Genomic DNA, 20,110 nt, shown 5'->3' on the forward strand with positions numbered 1-20,110 from the left:
ACTGAGGATGTCCAAGTCCTATCCAGTGCAGTAGACTACTGTGCTAGTGTCCTGTTTGGCAAACATGGAAGTGTACTATACTAATCAAATAAATTTCTGGTGTTTCTCATACAACTACTGTTTCTATGAAAAATTGTGTAGTGACATCCATAAGCTCTACGAAAGGGACAGGGAGACCTGCATCATCTGTGGATTCATTGACATGAACAATGAGCTGTGTGCAGGCAAAGAAAGGGGTAACACCTTACTGCTCACCACTGATCTGCTCTTAGTATGGATTTGTATGTCCTCAAACACTCAGAAGTCAAATTTCTGTTTCTCTTCTGTTACTCTTGTGTCCTGATCTCCATTGTCTAATTTGTCTTCTAAGACCATTCCCCCCAGCAGGAGAAATACACTTGGGCACCGCCCTGCAGGCACCCACCATGGAAATGAAGGATTTAGGAGTGTTTAAAAGGGCTTCACAGTTTGAAAGCTCAGAGTTACTATAAAAAGCAAATAAAGGTTGTTTTGCTAAATGTGCTCAGATTCCTTGAATCACAAATTCATACAGAAGTCCCTGGGGCTATGTGAGTTCCATTGGCATTAGCAAGAATGTGACTAAGGATTTCTCATTCCTAATCAAGTGCATGTGCCTACTGCTCTGGTCTAAAGCTCTTCAAGTGCAGTAGAAAACGTGACAAAGGCAGTGCTACTTTTCATTCAGCTACAAAACTCCCTAGAGAGAATAGTTATTCTGATTAAACAAATACTTTAAGAGGAAAGATTTTGTTTTTTTTTTCTAGAGCTGTATTTTTGAAAGCTGTAACTCCTGTTACTGCTCCCAAAAATGAGTAATGAACCAAAGAAGACAATGCAAGCAACTTATCAAATTGTGCAGGGACTTGGATACATTGAAGGAACCATAACTTTCTGACATTCATGATAGCACACTGATTGAAGTTTTGTGGTGTCTAATGATCTTCTTGTGAAAATCTTCTTTATTTGCATACTTAGGTACTTTGCCTGATGTGGTCTCAAAAATTAATGAAGTATGCCAATGTTGAAACAAATTCCAGGCATTGACCCAGCTTAACATTATGGTGAACTTCAATAAGCTGGCAAGCTTAAGGGCTTGTAGGAAAATGCTGAAAGTAGATACAGGAAGGGTGGATGGAACAATGGCCAATGATCAAAGTGCTCTGACATTTCTTGTCTGCAACTAGACTGCTTTTATTTTCTGAAACAAGTACTTTGAAAGGTAAATATTTTAGGCATCCATGGTGCTAATACAGATTGTTAATACCACTTCCTCTTGTCACATGCCTTCAGAACTCATTGCTCTCCTATTCCAGTGCATTTTTACTTTCAGACATTCAAAAATCTAGAAAAATGTGTTGCATATTATCTGTGGGTCCTCATTATGTAGGCTATAGTCAAATTGCATCTTTGCCCTATATCTCTATCACTTGCCTGCCTGATGTATAATGCCTTTTTTTTTATAAAATAGTCCTCATTTGGTTCATATACTTCAGTGTGTGAACTCAAAAAAAAACCCAGATACTTGAGGAAAGCCAATGAAAAGTTTCATGAGCGCAGCTGAGTGCAATTTCTCTTTCCATTTGAGGAAACTTGTTGGAATGTGTTTGTAACCTTTGTTCAGCTCTACATACTGATGTTAAGCACCGTGTTTTGCCCTCAGACACCTTGCTATTTCCAGAACATTATGTGGCAGGGAGGTCAATGAGAGGATTATTACGAGGAGATCTTTGCAGTACTAGCACACACTAATGAAAGTGAGACAAAGAGTGATAGTCGAGACTAACCAACTGTGTAGATAGCAAGTTGTGGATTTCTCAGCTTTATGGAGTATTTGATATGACCAAGGAGTCGAAACATTGCTTGAAGCATTTGGAGCAATTTGTGAAGCACTGGGATGTGTGCAGTATTCATGGCCACCTTCACTAATTAGTGACAATGTCTTGCATCAAAATGGGCAAAAATTGTTCAGATTTTAAAGATGCAGGCTAGAATTAGGAGCTTTAGCTAGTGCAAATGATCTCATTGGCCTAACTGGTACATCAGAGGAAAGCACAGATCTAAGCAGAAAGAATATTGGCAAAGTTACTGCAAAGAGTCTGGGCAAAGTGAGAGGGCATGAGGTATGTTTTTGAATGAAACTGTAACACAGTGGCCATCATTTTAACCATTTGTGCCTATATATTTGTCTCCATTTTATATGTGTGAAGCTGAGGTACAGCAATAGTCAGGACAAAAAAGAGGTGCTGGGTTTTGATACACAATTTAAGTTGATAGTAACCTAAATTTTAAGGTATCCCTGCAGCAAAATGTAGGCTCAAAGAACATATTTCCATGCATTACATCTTTGCAAGTCGAATGCGAACCACTGAAGTAAATTAGAAGCTCTTTATTGGTGTCTGATTTATTTAAAAATGTTGGTTAAAGCAGTCACCTTGCAGATTGCAGGGAGTCTGGTACACCAGAGGCTTCAATCCTGCTTCATATAGCGGCTTTTGTTACAGAATTTTCAGCTTCTTTGAATGAAGAGAGAAGGCATCTTTCCTTAATGCAAAATTCAGATTCATCCCTAAAGCAGACCTCTTACAAGTACTAAATTAATTAAACATTTCCAGAGAAAAAAATATGTGGTTGTGTTATCAAACACTGTGGTGTTTGATATGTGAATATGCATTCACAATGAGGGCAGTGACTACTGGGCTGTTTGCTTGTTCTCTGTTTGCTGATTAGAACTTAGACAAAACACAATGAACTGAGCTGCTGAAAATAAAAATCTGTCAGGCACTTGCAAGCAGTGATTTTGAAGAGGATTATGAATTACCCACATTTAGAAAGGTTTCTCTTAGAAATAGCAAAATACATATCCTTAATGAGAAGATTATGTCTTGCTGAATAGCAAGGTTCTTCTCCAGATCCTCTTGGGATTCTCAAAGAAAAAGTTGCCAGAACTTGTCAAAACAATGCATTTTTCTCTTCACCTCAGTCTCACAGATAGCTGAACACCATTTGCTGACATTTTCTTTTAAAGAAATCAGCCTGAGTCTGACACACAGAAAAACAAATCAAATTCTATAGCATTATAGGTAGTTAAAATGTGTGTTTTAACAACAAAGTGGTTTTATGCATTGATGAGCAGCAGACCTAACCTGACCTGTCATAGACTCTGTAGGAAGTGTGAAAATGAGAAAAGTAAAAGAAAAATAAAATAAAAAATAAAAGATGACTCTGAGCCAGTATATTAAAATATAAATTAATATTGTTGTGATGAAAGGAAGAAGGAATATTAAAATTAGAGTTGACTGCAGACTCCCACAAATGGGTTTTCAATCTCAAAGTGATGCACAATAATTTTATCAGATATTCTTGTCATGAGTTTACTAGTTTAAAGGATACATTAATATGAATAATGAAGAATTTTTTTTCCAAATTATAAACAAGCCATTTTCATTATCAATTCTTTATCATTGTACTTTTCTGATAGAAGTTCTACTATCTTGATTTGGGGAAAGAGGTCTGTAGAAGTAGAAACAGTAAGTACTGAAATACAAAAATTTATCTTCATGAGCAAGTTAAAACAAGTCTGGATAATACATTAAAATACATCAAAACAATAATCTTCATTGACAAAGGGGTACCTGATATGGTCTTTTCTGTTGGAGTTTTTGGTTTTTGCCATGTCTTTTCAAAAGCTGATACAAAACCTTGTGTCAAGTAGGCATCAGTTTCTGTAACACTCATCAGAAAGTGCCAGAAAGAAAACGGGTTCCAATATTCCTGGTTTTTATAGGCATACTGAATATTGTTGGAAATTTTGGTGTATGAAAGCCCCCAAATTTATAAAACATCTCAAACACCTATCATAAGAGAAAAAGAAATCCAAGCAAATACAGAGATGTCTCTGAAAGGTCAGTAGTGGAGGTAAAAGAATGATCTTCTCTACAAGATGACCATGAGAGTCCCCAGAACCCACTGATCATCCACTGCTGAGTGAGGTGTGATGAGTGTGAAAAACCACAGGGAAGCCATAAAAGTAAACACTATCTTGGTAATATTTGCCTGAAAACTTCAGCTGTAGAGAACATAATTATAATTTGTGAATCAGCTGAACTATTCCAGAATTTAGGAAATGTAGAGTCTCTTACAGAGGAAAAGGAGTGCAAAATGAAGTAAATTAGAAAACAAAGTATGATAACCAAGGGGCATGGGGAAAGAAGATAAAATTTGATCCCCATGGTCTTAGGTAGGCTCAGGAAACTGATGGTCAAATATTATTTGACATGAATGTCATACATTAAAAGCTCATGTTCCTTCTGAAAGTATCTAATATATATATTTTTTTTAATCTAGTTTATGATTTTCTTCTTTTTTAAAGAGCAGCTTTTAATGAGGTAATATATTTTCTACAGCTTAATCACATCTATATTATTTATGTTTTTATCTATCATTAAGGTTCTCAGTCTTAACACTGCTCTAAAGGTATGTTCCCATGTGGTACACAGTGTTTTATTAATGGCTTTTTAGCATCAGTGAAATTGTGCATCACATTAGACAGTGAAAAGCACAGCCTAAATGACTAGTGTTTCAGAAGTGGTTCTTAGATGAATGTGGACAGCCTATAATGTATGACATAATAGTTTCATTACTAAATCACCCATGTGTTCATCACCTGGAAATGTAGCAGAAGACATATTTATTTGTAGTCGTTGTACTCAGCAGTAGAAAGTGCAGCACTGTAATAAACTCTTGCCCTCTGAAATACGTTTATCTTGTCACTGAGCTGGCTTACTAATGTGATTTTCTACCTATCACAAAGGAAAGGTAATGCTTGCTGCAGTTGCTATGATACAAGACCGGTGCACTGAACTTTCTGGTGCATCAGCACACATTCTGTTCCATGCAGTTTCCTGTCACTGCTGTGTCTCCCAAAACTCCAAATGTAAAATAAGAATTCACAGATATTTTTTCTTGGTTGCTCTGAATGACTAGTGGCAATAGTACTGAGCTTCAATTTAACTGGGGGATCAAATTACATTTGTTTTTCTAAAAATGGTCTCCTAAGGCTACACCAAAACAAGGATAAAATTCACTCTCTTGTGTTTGGGACTTTATCAGCAGGTGTAAACACCTAGCTTTGTCTTTCTAGAAGTTATACATCTAGAAGAGACTTTATCAACCCTTTCATCTTTAAAAGAGGAAAAGACAAAAAGAGGCTCCTTCAGTGGACAGTTTATCCCACAAGCCTGAAACATTTTAAGCCAGGATGAATTCCCTCCTGGAGGAGGCTGCTTTTAGTACTGGTTAGAGAGGTCACCTAGATAAATGAGATGCCTAACTTTTATGTACCTTAAATTATACGAGATTAATCCCATTGAAAGTGATAAAGTAAATTTTTTTTCAAACTTTTGGTCTTTGAATAATCCAAAACAAGATTAACAGGTGGAGATGTAGCAAAATACTGCAAGTAGAATGCTGTATATAGCAATGAAATAAAAGTCCAAGTGTAATGCCACAGAGAAGCAATTCTGTAGAGAAAAGTCTGAGCAATACAGATCAACCTCCCTCCTGTGCAAAAGCAAAGCTTTTATGAGAACTGGTGATGACATTTTTGTAGGAGCAGCCTCTCTCTCATTTACATCCTTTGCCTCAATCTCCCAAAGAAAAACAGTTGACAGACTGTTTCTTCAGAGATGTATAAGATATTCTCTGTCAGCTCCAGTGACTGTTGTCTCAGGGATTCCTATTTTAATGACATTGCACCAGCTAGATGACAGAGACTGAAGACAAGAAAATAAAACTTTTGAAAATACTGGCTTCTTGCTGACAGTGAAGTAGTCTGAAGAAAAAATACTCCTTTTCTCTTTATGTGGCCTGGCAATTCATCAGGTCTTTTCCAAGACATTAATAATGTTTAGATTAGCAATATCAGGTAAGCTTAATGGATTTTCCTGCCAGTGTACTGAATGTGATTGCAATGAAGCATGAAACAAACTGTTAATGACTTATACTTAGACCTGATGTTAATTTTTTAAGGACACCTGCATCTTTCATTAACTGAACAAGCAACCACTTGACTGCGAGTGAATAATTAGTCTGAAGACTAATTGTTCACTGTACCTCAGGAAATATTACTGAAAATTTTCTGGTAAATCACTTGAAAAATAAGTAATCACAACTATTGATCTTGAGATGTTTTCTGCCTATTGAGACACAGTATGTAAAGTAGATGTGCTCCTTTCTCTGCAGCTGGGATGACAGCAGCTCAGTTAGCAGTGGCCTCAGTGACACTCTTGACAACCTCAGCACAGATGATTTGAATACCACCTCATCTGTCAGCTCTTATTCCAACATAACAGCCTCTTCAAGAAAGAACACTCATGCCCAGGTGAGTAGCTCTGTTGCCATTTGTTGCAACACCTCCCAAGCACGCAGGATAACAAAAAGAAAAAGTTTGGTATCAATGCCTTTAAACAAATAAAGCATTCATATCTTTCAAAAACCTCTATTACACCTGAATGTGAGAAGCCACAGATTCCATTGACCCAACCTTGGGTTGTAGGCTGACATTCCAAATTCAGCATCATTGCTGAAGGTGCTGGCTGGTGAGACTCAGCTCTGCCCACCCTGTGGAGCCCCCACTGGTCCCAAACCCCTTCTGCCCCCTGACACAAAACTAACACAATATGATTGGATCTGTGATCGTGGATTTCTACTCACGTAATCCCATTTGGAGTATCTCTTTCAACAGATAACACAATAAAAATAATGTATTTTTTGTTTTTTATGAGCTAAAACACATTAGGGAAGAAATATACAGGCTGTACTTTCTTTTCAAATGGCAGAGATTGCCATGTCCCTGCTTAGGTCCAGGGATGAAAGCATCAATGCAAGCTGACAATGCATAGTGTCAAAATAGAGTTCTTAATAGCATACAGCCACAAACCATATACATAATAGATATGTGTGTGTGGCTGTGTATGTGAAGCTCTTGTGGCAGGTATCCAAGCACTTCTTACCAGCTTCCCTCAAAGTTGCAGGTGATAAGAGAAGTCAATACAGAATCCTTGCACGACTTTGTTCCCTTCAAAAAAGAAATAAATCCAGAAAAGTTTGTCTCAGTAGGAAAGTATTCTCTGCCATGTCATCTCCTGTTTGCAAGCAAGGAACCTTGAGACTGACCACTCAGCATAGAGGAAGAGTGGCTGCCTCCAGTGATTTGATGTTAAGTATTCAGGACACAAGACTGACACTTCTGATTCCATTTAGACTCCTCCGGGCGGCCAGTGTCTGCCATTCAGAGGTCTGTTTTTTAGATGCACATTGTAGCAGACTCAGTGAGCAGGAGAAAAACATATATTTGTCATTTCCCCCAGACAACAGGCAAATATAGTTACTTTTGGAGTGAAAATTACTTTAATCTCCAACAGGACACATATCAGACCAATGCTGTACTCATGTAATGATGGTCACTCAAATGCCAGCATTCTTCAGTCCTTACCATTGTCTTTCCCACTCCATCAGGGACTTCCATGGCTGCTAACTGGAGATCAGCCTCTTCCCTTTCACATCAACAGTGATGGCCAGCTAATTCTGGCTTACTTCTTCCACTGCATAATCATCAGGACTGGGAAATCTCAGGCTGACTATTTCACTCTTTGTAGTTTTGTTTTCATTTGGATTATCTCGTGTTCTAGCTGCCTGTGTTTTATTTTCAAATTGTTCAGCAATACACAGAGATGCAGTTCATTTTCAAATTTTACTTTCATGCTAGAGTTTCTTTTTATTATAAAGACTAGGAAAAGACCTTTATCAGGTGTGCCTTTACCAGGCACATTAAGCAGAACTCGCTGTATTCCATGCTAGCTGGCAATCTCAGTCAGAAGCTGAGATAAACAGAATACTCATTTTGCCAGCTTTTTTCCAGGTCTTAGATATACTGCAACACAGAGATCCCTTTCTCAATCTTTTTAAGCGATTGGAGCAGTAAAGGCTGGCAATAGATTGAGGCAGAAATTGCATATTTTGTTGCTCTTTTCTTAGTAAAAGAATTATAATGGTGAAGAGAGGCTTTTAGAAAGTATAGGGCTAACCTTTTTGTGTTTTTTTTTAAATTGTGCAGTTTGCTTTAAAAATGTATGACTGTATGTTTACAGTCATTCATTTATGGTAAAATGTCTGAGAACATGTTGTTACACGCTACATATGTTGTAACAATACCTTTAATGAAAACTCTCTTTTGAAGGACCCTGCAATATTTTTGTAGATATTTGCTTGGGCTTTTTTCCTATTAATCCTTACCCATAATCTGTGCTAGCATATCCAAAGCACATACGTAATTATGGAAATGCAGAGAGCTTTTGTATTTTGTACACCTCAGCTGGCAAATATGTAAACAGGAGCTGATTATTCTGTGGGTCATCTAATCGGTGTAAATCCTCCTTATGACTGCAGTGCTTAGGAAACAGCCCCAGAGGGGTCCTCAGTGAAGGAGCTGTGACAGCACAGAGTAACAAATAGCCTCTCCCTCAATGTGATCCATTTTGCAGCCCCTCTTAGGTTGGTGATACCTGAGAGCAGTGCTGTATTTTTGCTGTTAAAGTGGGGCAGAGGCAAGCAGGAGTGGTGAGAGGGTGATGTGCAAATTAGGCTCCAGTCTGAGGTCAGGAGGCTGCAGAAAAACAGAGAAAGAAGAGTTCCACCAAACAGCCTGTCAGCACAAAGAACACCAGTCTCGTCAAACACAGAGGCTAGGGGTCAGTCTCTGTTTCTATTTAAGCCACTTTCACAGCTTCTGCATTGTCTTGTTGGGCTGCTCCTTGAGCATTCCCTTATCAGCATGCCTCAGGGAAGGCAGATACCACTGGGGGATTAGGTCCTCACTGGTGCATCCTCCACAGGGGTCAGAGTTTCAGAGGGAGCATGAGCCCAGCTGGCTGCCTTCACACCACAGATGAGTAGTGCTGGCATAAGCCTCTGTTCTGCTCTGTTAGCTGATCTAGCTAGAGAGAGTTTCTTGTTGGAAACAAATCATTTCTGTGGAGACAGAACAGTAGAAAAGCCATCAGCTGGTGCACAAATAATTTTGAGGAAGATGCTATCCTTGCTCACTGGTGGCACAACATACTCTGTTCTGCTGGAGAAATATTCCTAATCCAGTCTCTGTAAATCTTGGCTCAGAAAAGGCAAGAAGCCAGACTGAGGTGATTTTAGGAGTATATTCAGGAATTCGCTTCCCCAAGCTTTTAGTAAAACCTCTCATCACAGTGATTGACTTCTGAAATTCAGACTAAATTGAGGAGCAATAGGGCATCACCACTTATGATTGGAATTTATTATATTATATATATAGTTTATCTATAAAGGAAAGGAATTAAATCTTTTGAAAATAAAATAAAGAGAAATGTCATCCCCAAATGGCTATATTTGGTGTGTTCTTCAACTTTTGGAATCAGGATACTAATGTTGTAGAAGGAAAGTGTCTGTGTCCTTTGCTGCAAATAGACCAAATTCTCCTCCCCTACAATAATTTAAGAAATCAGCAAATAATGGAGATGCTGGGACTGACCATTTCTCATGCAAACCTCTTGTAGTTGAAGACAGACTCAGAGAAGCGCTCAGTTACGGACCGTGAAACTTGGGGCAGCACTGAAGAGCTGAAGAAACCAGAGGAAGACTTTGACAGCAGCGTAGACAGCAGTGGCAAGTGGAAAGGCCTTCCCACAGGGCTGTCTGAAGAGTCAGAGAAGGGGGGGCAGAAAACATCTCTCTCTGTATCACAGACCGGATCTTGGAGGAGAGGCATGACTGCACAAGTAGGAGCAGCTCAGTCCAGGCACAAAGCAGGAACAAGTGCACTCAAGACCCCAGGTAGGAAACTTCTGTAGTTGAGATTACAGTGGTCTTAAAATGATGGATTTACGTATTATATATATGTATATACATATTATATATGTATATGTACTATATACATATTCCTCTCTCTTCCCATAAATTACTGCAAGTTCAAATTGTAGTATTATAACAACTTTTTCATTTCTATAACTTAGTTAGCAACATGCATAGTAATAATTATTAAGTGCACATGGGTGCATCCATAACAAAAGCTGTGATTGCATTTTGTTGTGCTATCATCTCTGTATGTCAACGTCTATTAATTCCTTGAAGTATTTTTGGACTTATCTGTGCCTTATCTGTATTCTCTAGAAAACCTTACCTTTGATAATTCAACATATGCATAGAAATGGCCAAATACTAGAATCTGAGTCATAAAAGATTAAATATTCAAGGCAGGGGACTCCAGATGAAATTTTTAGTTATTTCTAAACTAAAGCTGAATTATTGCATTCCTTTTTAATAGGAATGCTCTACAGACCACTGTTAAGTGATAAAAATTATTTTTAAAAAGTCTTTTTACATACCTTCTGTGCTAAATGCCCTCTTACCTAATGTCAGAAGGCCTCTCAGAAGTATTAACCACTTCTGCAATCTAGTTTTGAAGCAAAAAATCCAGAGCTGGGGAAAAAGATAATTATTAAGACCATCTAATCCTATTCCATCATTTTACTAAGGAAATGTGCATTCTTAATAGAACATTTTCTGGAGCTTTGTCATGTCCTGACAAAACAGTGTGTGCTTCAACCCCTGGTTGTAAAAGCAACTAACAAAGATCTCCTCAGAAGAAATTCCAACCCTTTGTGAACCCCTTTTGATTCTTTGCAATTTGGAACTGATAAACATGGATCAGTCTCTGGTCTGTGAGATCCCTGAGGAGCACTTCCGTGGTGATCATATGGATACAGATACAGAATCCTTCTAATAGCAATTTAAAATGGAGATACTAAAAGGTTTGCTGCACATCAGGCAAAGATTTCCAGATCCACTTTGCTCAAGGTGATCAGGAAGCCATGTGCAACATAAAATTGAGGCCTTTAACTACTAATAATCTGCATATTTGCTGGGTCAGAGTCTGATCTGTATCATGGCATATGCACCCGTTTGTGTAGCACAAAATTAAAACTGGATAAAAACAGTTCTGCTTTGCAGGTGTTAGTCTCTTACTACATTTTAATTCCTTAAGAGAAATTAGATCATCCATCTCCAAAACTTTCGTAATTACTTGAAAAGTAAATTTAAAACTTTGGTATGTTTTAGGAATTCTTAGTGGTATACAATAGATGCTTAGAGATAAATTAAAATTGAAAAGGCAGTTTTTATCTATTTGTAAAACAGAGAGAGGCTACTTTCTGGTAGCCTCTGAACATCTTACTTCGATCTGTCTGCACATATGTGGAAGAAATGTATAAATATATGTCATATAGTCACAAGCCTACACAGGACTAAAGAAAAACTCTCAAAAAATCAAAAATCTTGAGAAGGCATCAAGGGTACAAAAGAGACTAATTAACTGGTGTAATTGATATTGTTACAGATGAAAACGATTCATTCCATAACATAATCTCTCCCTGATAATTTTGTGTAACTAAAACCAGAACAAACTTAGTCATAAGCTAAAAGGATGTAGTCAGTGAAAAATGAAGAACTCTATAAGTACCACTGATTTCTACATGCATTATTGATGTCGTACTTCAGGAGATGTTTACTACATGCAATGTTTTATTTTCAAGTATTATTTCTTTCATATAGAAAGACTGTCAACAGGAAAAAAATTAATCAAAATTCCTTGTAGTTCTTTCAAGACAATTTTCTACAACTACATTTTCCACCTATATATATGAATAGGAAGTCCTATTCATATAGGAATATGAATATGAAACTGGAATTCTTCACAGGAATTTAAAGCTTTTAATATTTTTAGCTTACCTGTAACGTGTCATACCTGCTACAGGTAGCTGATGGGAGAGCTATCTAAATAAGCTGGTTTGTTTCCTAAGGGGAATTCTATTTGTGTATTTTTTTCATTCTGAAATTGTAATCATGCAGTGTTGAAATTAGATATTAAGACATTGCAGCTTAAACACAAGTGACTTTTTCAAATATGCTTCTGCTTAGGAAAAACTGATGATGCAAAAGCTTCAGAAAAAGTGAAAACTCCCCTGAAAGGAGCCTCCATACAGCGATCTCCATCAGATGCAGGAAAAAGCAGCGGTGATGAAGGGAAAAAGCCTCCCTCTGGCATTGGGAGATCAACTGCTACTGGGTCATTTGGATTCAAGAAGTCTGGGTTGGGATCTTCTACCATAATCACCACAAGTGGAGCGACCATCACAAGCGGGTCAGCAACGCTAGGAAAAATGCCCAAATCTTCAGCCATCAGTGGGAAGTCCAACGCAGGGAGGAAGACGAGCTTAGATGGTTCCCAAAATCAAGATGACGGCGTCCTGCATGTGAGCTCAAAGACAACTCTGCAGTATCGAAGTCTGCCTCGGCCATCGAAGTCCAGCGGCAGCGGGATCCCTGGCAGGGGCGGCCACCGCTCCAGCACCAGCAGCATCGACTCCAACGTGAGCAGCAAGTCTGCAGGGGCTGCAGCCACCAAACTGCGAGAGCCAAGCAAGATCGGCTCCGGGAGGTCCAGCCCTGTCACCATCAACCAGACTGACAAGGAAAAAGAGAAGGTGGCAGTGTCAGACTCGGAAAGCGTCTCACTGTCCAGTTCCCCTAAATCCAGCCCAACTTCGGCAAGCGCCTCTGGCACACCGGGACTTAGACAGCCAGGATCCAAATATCCAGATATTGCTTCCCCCACGTTTCGAAGGTGAGTGCGTTTCTATGATTCCTTGAAGCTGCAATATATAAAGCAGGGATTTTCAATATGTTCAAATACTTTGCAAATAAACCTTTTCAGGGAATATTTTGCCACAAGCAAATCAAGTACAGGAAAAGAAAAGGGTAGTATTTTCTTCATACAACACAATTATTTCTTTGAGATTTAAAGACCTTCCCAGACCTGAAATGGCTGCTCTTTGAGCTTTAGGCATTTTAGGTGCATTCCCATATCATAGTTTGAAGCTCTAGAAGGTGGACCCACTGATCCTTATGGGTCCCCTCCTGCCCATATTCTATCATTCTAAGTTCAGCCACATGTGAAGTTTCTTCTCAGTGTTGTGGTAAACCCCCAAAAGGAAGAAGGATACCGTGGTTAGCACATTCTGAGAGTGAAACAGGCAACTGCCATACTCTGGATGGGGAACTGAAGAGCTCTTTAAATTATAGAGTTAGATTTGCTTTCACATTGTTGGCAGCTCCAGCTAAAAATGCTTCATTATCTTAGCAGCTTCGTTACATTTTTCAACACAAACATTGGCAAGGCTAAATTTCAATTGTAAATGCTCTATGGTAACATTTCTGGAAGTGTAAATGCGGATGAATGCTCCATGAATTGGGATGGAGCAATTGCGCTGCTGGAGAAAAAGCCAATAGTGCCCTCTTGTGCTTACTTAACAAAACAGCATCTCCAGGCAGATGGGGAGCTGCGGATTACTTTTGTGGGCTTGGTATTATGTAAAACAGATTCTTATGTTATTAGACATGCTTACTTTACATCGTGATAAGTTTCGCATTTATTTATCTTTAATTTATAAGCTGTACATTAACTGCAGCTTAAAATATTTCCAGAAATACATTAAAACATCACATGACCTATTTTAGTTCAAATTTTAGAGGACTTGCAGTTTGTTTTTTCATCATCACCATAGAATTTTCACATCTAGAATTGCTGGAAGACGTTATGTGAAATACACTTTTGTCATTCCTGCCCTTGGAGACAAAGCCCATTTAGCCATGGTGCAGTTTATTCTGTCTGAGTGGTTACTACATGATTGATGACCACATAACCATCTGTGCAAAAAAACAATGGGAGGGGAATTTTGCACAAATACTTAGATGTTTATTAAACATCTAATGATTTTGCAAGTGTTTGCTGCAATCATTTAAGCAGATTTGAGACGTGAGGAGTTTAAAAGCTAATGACTTGGGAATGCTTAATTACTGAATTTGGGTGAAAGTGTAATCTGTTTATGAACTAATAAGACAAAAATGTGATTATTTTTCCTCTCTCCGGGAGGATCTCTGTGCAAAGAGCACATCTGAATAGGAGTGAATAAGAGCTGTTACTAAAGAAACAAACCGTGATTATTGTGATATGGTTAAGTGAATTTAAATTTGCGCTGCGATTGATCAACTAGGTAGGCGTGATTTTTGTAGCGGTAATTAAAAATGTGTAGTTTGGCTCTTAGGATGTTGCGCCATGAATGTTTAATGTGGCTATCAGTTTCTCTAAAGCTATTTGTTTTACATTTAGGTTGTTTGGTGCCAAGGCAAGTGGTAAAGCTGCCTCTGCACCCAGTACAGAAGGTGTGAAACCCACATCGGCAATGCCCAGCCCTAGTACCACATTGGCACGGCAAGGCAGCCTGGAATCGCCATCCTCGGGCACAGGCAGCATGGGCAGTGCAGGTGGGCAAAGTGGTAGCAGCAGCCCCCTCTTCAGTAAACCTTCGGACTTAAATGCAGATGTTGTAAGCTTAAGTCACTCCCTGGCTTCCAGTCCTGCCTCAGTGCACTCTTTCACATCAGGTGGTCTTGTGTGGGCTGCAAACCTGAGCAGCTCTTCAGCGGGCAGTAAGGACACACCAAGTTACCAGTCCATGACTAGCCTTCACACCAGTTCCGAGTCTATTGACCTTCCTCTTAGCCATCATGGCTCTCTCTCTGGACTGACAACAAGCACTCAGGAGGTTCAGAGCCTGCTCATGAGGACTGGAAGCGTCAGATCTACTCTTTCGGAAAGGTGAGCTTGCCTATAGATACAGTGACCACGAAATAAGCGAGAGGCAAAAGGACAGGAGCCAAAAAAATGAACCCTCCACCTGTTTTGCTAAAGGGACACTGTTTAATTAGCAGCTTAGTCCTTTATGTAAAAAAAAGGAAGGAAGAAAAGAGAGCTGAAAGGCATTGTAATGTGGAATCAACTGCCTTTTAAGATTTTACAAGCACTTTTTCTGTCTTGAGAATATTTTTTTTGTTGTTGTTCCCTTGTTCTGGAGACAACGAGAGAAAAGGGGGGGAAATTGTCTAATTAAAGGCAAGTGTAAACAGCCAACAGGCACATAATGATTCTTGCATGCTGGATCCACCTGCTGTCCCAGCATTTGGCAGTTCCAAAGCAAGCAAACATCCAGCTGTGGGACCCCAGCTTTTCTCTTCCCATTAGCTCAAAGCACAGGCAGAGCTGGTGGCTGCTGTGTCCTGGTCTTCAGCTGACCAGTCTTGCCCTAAAATACTTAGTCCTGACAAGTTGCTTCTTACATGGTAGTCTTTACACAGATCCTCACTGCAGTGCAGTTTCACTAGCAGGGAGACAGTTTACAAGATGAGATCCTTGCTATGCAGTCAATCCTGGCAAGTGCCCAGAACAAAGAAATGCTAGAAGAGGTTTTTCTGTTTGCTCTATTAATTTTTTTTTTTTATATGCAGATGTTTTAGCATTTAAGTTGCATTATAAAAGGTGCAACCAGCCTGACACAGCTGAGCCAAGATTTTTTTTCTTCTCTTTTATTTTTGTGAAGCATTTGTTTGACTTTTGCAGGAGAGAAAAAAATAATCTCTGCTAGGCACTAAGTGACTTCTGCTTCCCATGAAAATTTTCAGGATTTGACAGTGAAACTCTTATTTCACATAGGGACTGTAAAATCAATATTAAACATTTCATTAGCCTTTCATTCAAAAAAGAAAATTTTACTGAATCAGTCAAAAGTATTTTAAACTTAATCAGTTGTTTAACAATACAAACATTTTAAGGAAAAAAAGACCTTTAACATTAGATTTTTTTTACCCCTTATATAAACTCAGAGATTTTTCAGTACCCATCCTTTGCTTAGAAGGAATTCACTTTCAGTGGACAAGCATTTAAAAAACCCGCATAATCAAAGCTTTGAGAAATCTAGATGAAAACTTTTCATAGATTTCCTTTTCTTATGCTACACTCACAACTATTACTGTGACAGCTAAAAATCACATCTCTTACTAATAAAAACACAATACAAATTATATTACTATTCTATATTAATATATTACATTAAATTATATTACTTTCATAATTATAAAACATGTATCTGTACCCATATAACTTATGCTAACAATACCTAGTATTGTTAAAAATACAGTACTTATAAATACACTGATACATGAGCAATTTGTAGTTTGCACTCTGCCTAAAAGACATTTGAATTTGTGTGCTATGAACTGAATGTGACAATATTTCTTAGAAGGTCAATTATTAATACTAAGCTTACAAAATCCTTCACTGCCACATATATGGATGGTGAGGTCAGTAGAATGATATGGAGGAGTATGAATTTATGCCAAAAATTATATTTGTACTCAGGATCTTAAACATCACATTTCAAATATTAATGGCTTGGCATAAGTTCCTGAGCAACCACCACTGCTAATACTTTATGTATTTGTTCAGTGACTTAATTTCAGTGGTTCCAAATACTTTGCTGTTGGCAGTATTTTTAAATTTCAGATTTATCCATATGGGGATATTATGACTGAGTCCAAAGAGAGCCATTGTTCATGTTGATCTGGCCTCAAAACAAATATATGCACCTAGAGTAAATGGTGTCATTTCTTGAATTATAGCCCCAACAGGGTTTTTGCAGTTTGATTTTTCTGAAAGGTCTGATACGAGTGCTGAGTTTCTAAACTCTTTCATACATTAAAACTCACATGTAGCAAAGCATTTTTTCACAACAAAAACATTGATTTGCAACATTGGAGACAGATATATTTGGCAGTAGATTATGTCTTTTTTTCTTTGTAAACTCAGATTAGATCTGAAATGCCTTTGGCTATACAAATTATAGGATGGCATAGCATAAAAAAATATCTCCAGTGAGTTTTATTTCTTTTTCTTCAGTCACCCTAGAGCTTGAAAAAGACTGAATCAGCAGTCCTTATAATCAGATATACTAATATAACATAGAGACCAAGTCTCTATACAGAAAGACCAAAGTCAGAAAGGCCAAAGAGTACAATGAGGTATAAGTAAGCAACATAAAGTCCGTGCAGAGAAACTGCATGAAAAACTGAAAGAAAGGAGAGAGCTAATGATAGATGATATAAAAAAATATATGTACTTCTTTAATTGAAATATTAGCTGCAGTTTGATAGATAAATGTCAGTAATGGCAAGCATAGTAAGAGGAAATGAAAAGGTTAAAGGTATCTTTGGTTTTTTGGTCCTGATGAATTTTTCAGTTCCCTGCTTAAGACACAGCCTGAAAACCCTGCAGTCATTAGAACTGGAGAAGAGTTTTCAAAGGGTCTGTGCTGAGGAAGGAGTGAAGAGGAGAGCTGGGATGAAGAACAAGGGGATTACAGGAAGGCCAGTTTGCCTGGAAAAATACAGAAGATATTAAACAAAATAGGCTAAGTAACAGATAACATGGGATTAGTCATTAACAGCCTTTTAAATAAGAAAGACTAATTTAATTCATTTGCAGAAAAACATGCTCTCTGAATAGAGGAAAACAGTAAATGCAATAAAAATCCTGAATTTACCAAAGCTTTAAGTACTATTCCTAATAACACCCTCATAAGCAAATGGGGAAAATAAAGGTGCTTGAATAGTTGGTAAGGAGTTACTAAAGATGAATGATCAAGAGCTTATAAGTCTGAAGGGATATAACAGGGCGGGATATATTTGCATAGATACAAAATGGAAAATAGTGAGGCTATTCTGCAGTATGTGTATGCAGAGTTGTAGTGCCATTGCTGGGAAAAAGCATTTTGAAAATTAAAATATTGCATAGAAGTCTTAGAAAGTAGCTATCCCATTATACTTTTTCACATTAAGGCTTTAAGATGAGACTTTGGGACATCAAGTTTTAGTAAAGAACAGCTGGAAAGCACACAGAAAATGAGAACAAGGTCTCAGGGCACATATACATTTTCTGTGAAGAAAAGTACCCCTTGACTGTCTCCAAAAAAAGAGTCACCTTTCATGGAGACAGCAAAGTTGCAAAGTCTCTGCTGTATTTGCCCAGCTATCTCTCCAGGGATGATCAGATGTTGCCCACCGTTTTCAGGGTACCCAGTGAGTGATGGTACAGCACCAGCACAGAGGTGCCTGACAACTCCTGAAGTGTTGAAGTTTACTCCAGCCAAATTCTGTATCATTCAATGAGATTCTATTGCATTGTAACCAGAAAATAGACTCTGTGGCAGCAAGCAAAATATTTTCTTTTTCAGAAGGAAGGCAGATTTTGCATCACTCTCAGGCCTTTTGCTGGTTTTGCGCTAGCAATATTTAGAAAAGTCTAATTCTACTGTCATAGTAGTGTAGCTCCCTATATAGACTTGTATTTTACCTTGCAACAGTTTAGATGGATTAAAATAATCATGCAGGTGCTTATACTCTAAAATAAAAACATCTTCTGGGGTTAATTGAAAATATTACTGCTTTAGTTGTAAAATTTTCCAGGTGGACATATAACCAGTAGTTCTTTCAAACCCTTAGTTGCTGTTGAGCATTGCAAATTTGTTATTTTCTTCAGCTTGATCTGAAGGACACAGCAAGGAAGGCATAAACACACAGAAATACAGAAATAAACAGCAGTTAGATCAGCAGTAATAGCTGCATTTTAAGATTAGCAGAGTGGAACATGACTGGCTTTCTCTGGTTTGTTTTAAAAGAATGTTTAGGTTTGAGTGCTATGAAAGTGCATTGAAATTCACTTAAGCCCTTCAAGACTTTAAATTATCTTTAATAATCATAATTGATAGTTGTGGTTTTAAGGTGTGAAACAGGGGATCATGTATCAGTTTTTCTTATATGCCTAGGCTTTTGCAGAAACTAATTTTAAGACCCATATCAGCTTGGTCCAGCCTGTCATAGAGCTCTCTAGTTGTTTCTTAGCTTGCAATAATTTGTTTTATTCCCTAACAACTCTGAAAGAGTTAGATATAGCTCAAGGATATGCTATTATGGCCCTTTCCCAAGATAACCTCATCACCAAGGGCAGGTAGGAAAATGAGGAATGTAAGGCTTCCTGTAATTTCCCTCATAGAATTTGCAGTCAATTTCAGCAGTGTAAAATAACCAAAAGAGAATGAGATGCAGTGGGCTTGATAACTTCAGCCTACGTCTTCATTCATCTTTCTGCAAGATTGCTTTTCCCAATTTACATGGTGAAGGAAAATATCAGGAATACTATGGCATTCTCATCCTCACTTTATATTGGTTTTTGTCCATGTATGCATTGCTTATTTCAGAAAAGAACTGCCTTTATTATCATTATCAACTTTAGAGATGTGAGGTAAATTCAATTCTATTTACCAAAAACCCAGTTTCTGTGGAAGCAATGAACCCAGCTTTTGGTGGATGAATAATTTCAGATATTGAAAAGATAAGGACAGTTATTGGTCTGAAGTAACAGTTAAATGAGACCATGCTTAATGGTTTCATACAATTATCTGAAATCTAGGAGCATCTTTGTAAGCTTTATTATGTTAGAAACACACAATGAGCATTTGCTACACTCACTTTAATGCAGCTGCAATAACTCCATGTTTATGTTGAGGCTATTCATCCCTATTTCATTTGATCATGTGAATTCAAAAGATTCTTGGAAAATCCTATGGTCACTCTTAACCTACTTATACGACTGGCATACCTCTTGCCTTGTGGATGGTTTTAAAGGAGCACTGACTCCCTTATTTTTAGATAATGTGCTATGGATTACTTTGAAATACCTAGATCTTCAAGTTATAGTAATATTAGAAATCACATTGTTCACTTGGACTTTTAAGTGTTTGCATAAGAAACTGGTGATACGATCATCTGTATTCATCTTGAAATTTAGAGGTACATAAAGATAAATAAAGGAACATCAAGGCCCCATTTTTCTCTGTGAAGAAAAATAAAAGGGAATCACTCATTCAGATTTATGTTGTCTTTTTGCCAGCTGTTCTTGGTCCTGTTAGTTATGGTGGGAGCAAAATGCTGAGAATACAGTCCTCTGTCTGACATGGGACTACTCTTACATGGACCATGATAACTGGGCATGTGCTGAAATACTGCTGATTTTCTCCTGCCATTTGCTTTCTCCAAATGCAGAACAAGGCCCTTT

General features: G+C 38.0%; 1 protein-coding gene across 8 annotated transcripts in view; it reads left to right on the plus strand.

Moving 5' to 3' along the window:
- Positions 1-20,110, plus strand: part of NAV3 (neuron navigator 3) — a 506,339-nt gene that overhangs the window by 433,971 nt on the left and 52,258 nt on the right. For 6 of the 8 annotated variants that reach the window (XM_015628501.3, XM_015628495.3, XM_015628497.3 and 3 more), the window contains 4 exons: positions 6,262-6,400; positions 9,606-9,882; positions 12,025-12,730; positions 14,276-14,764. In XM_015628501.3, the coding sequence (XP_015483987.1) occupies positions 6,262-6,400; positions 9,606-9,882; positions 12,025-12,730; positions 14,276-14,764 (1,611 nt within the window). The remainder of the gene's footprint in view (positions 1-6,261; positions 6,401-9,605; positions 9,883-12,024; positions 12,731-14,275; positions 14,765-20,110) is intronic. The other 2 variants (XM_015628502.3, XM_015628503.3) reach the window with 1 other exon arrangement.

Source organism: Parus major, chromosome 1A (genome assembly GCF_001522545.3).
Source record: "Parus major isolate Abel chromosome 1A, Parus_major1.1, whole genome shotgun sequence".
NCBI lineage: Eukaryota > Metazoa > Chordata > Aves > Passeriformes > Paridae > Parus > Parus major.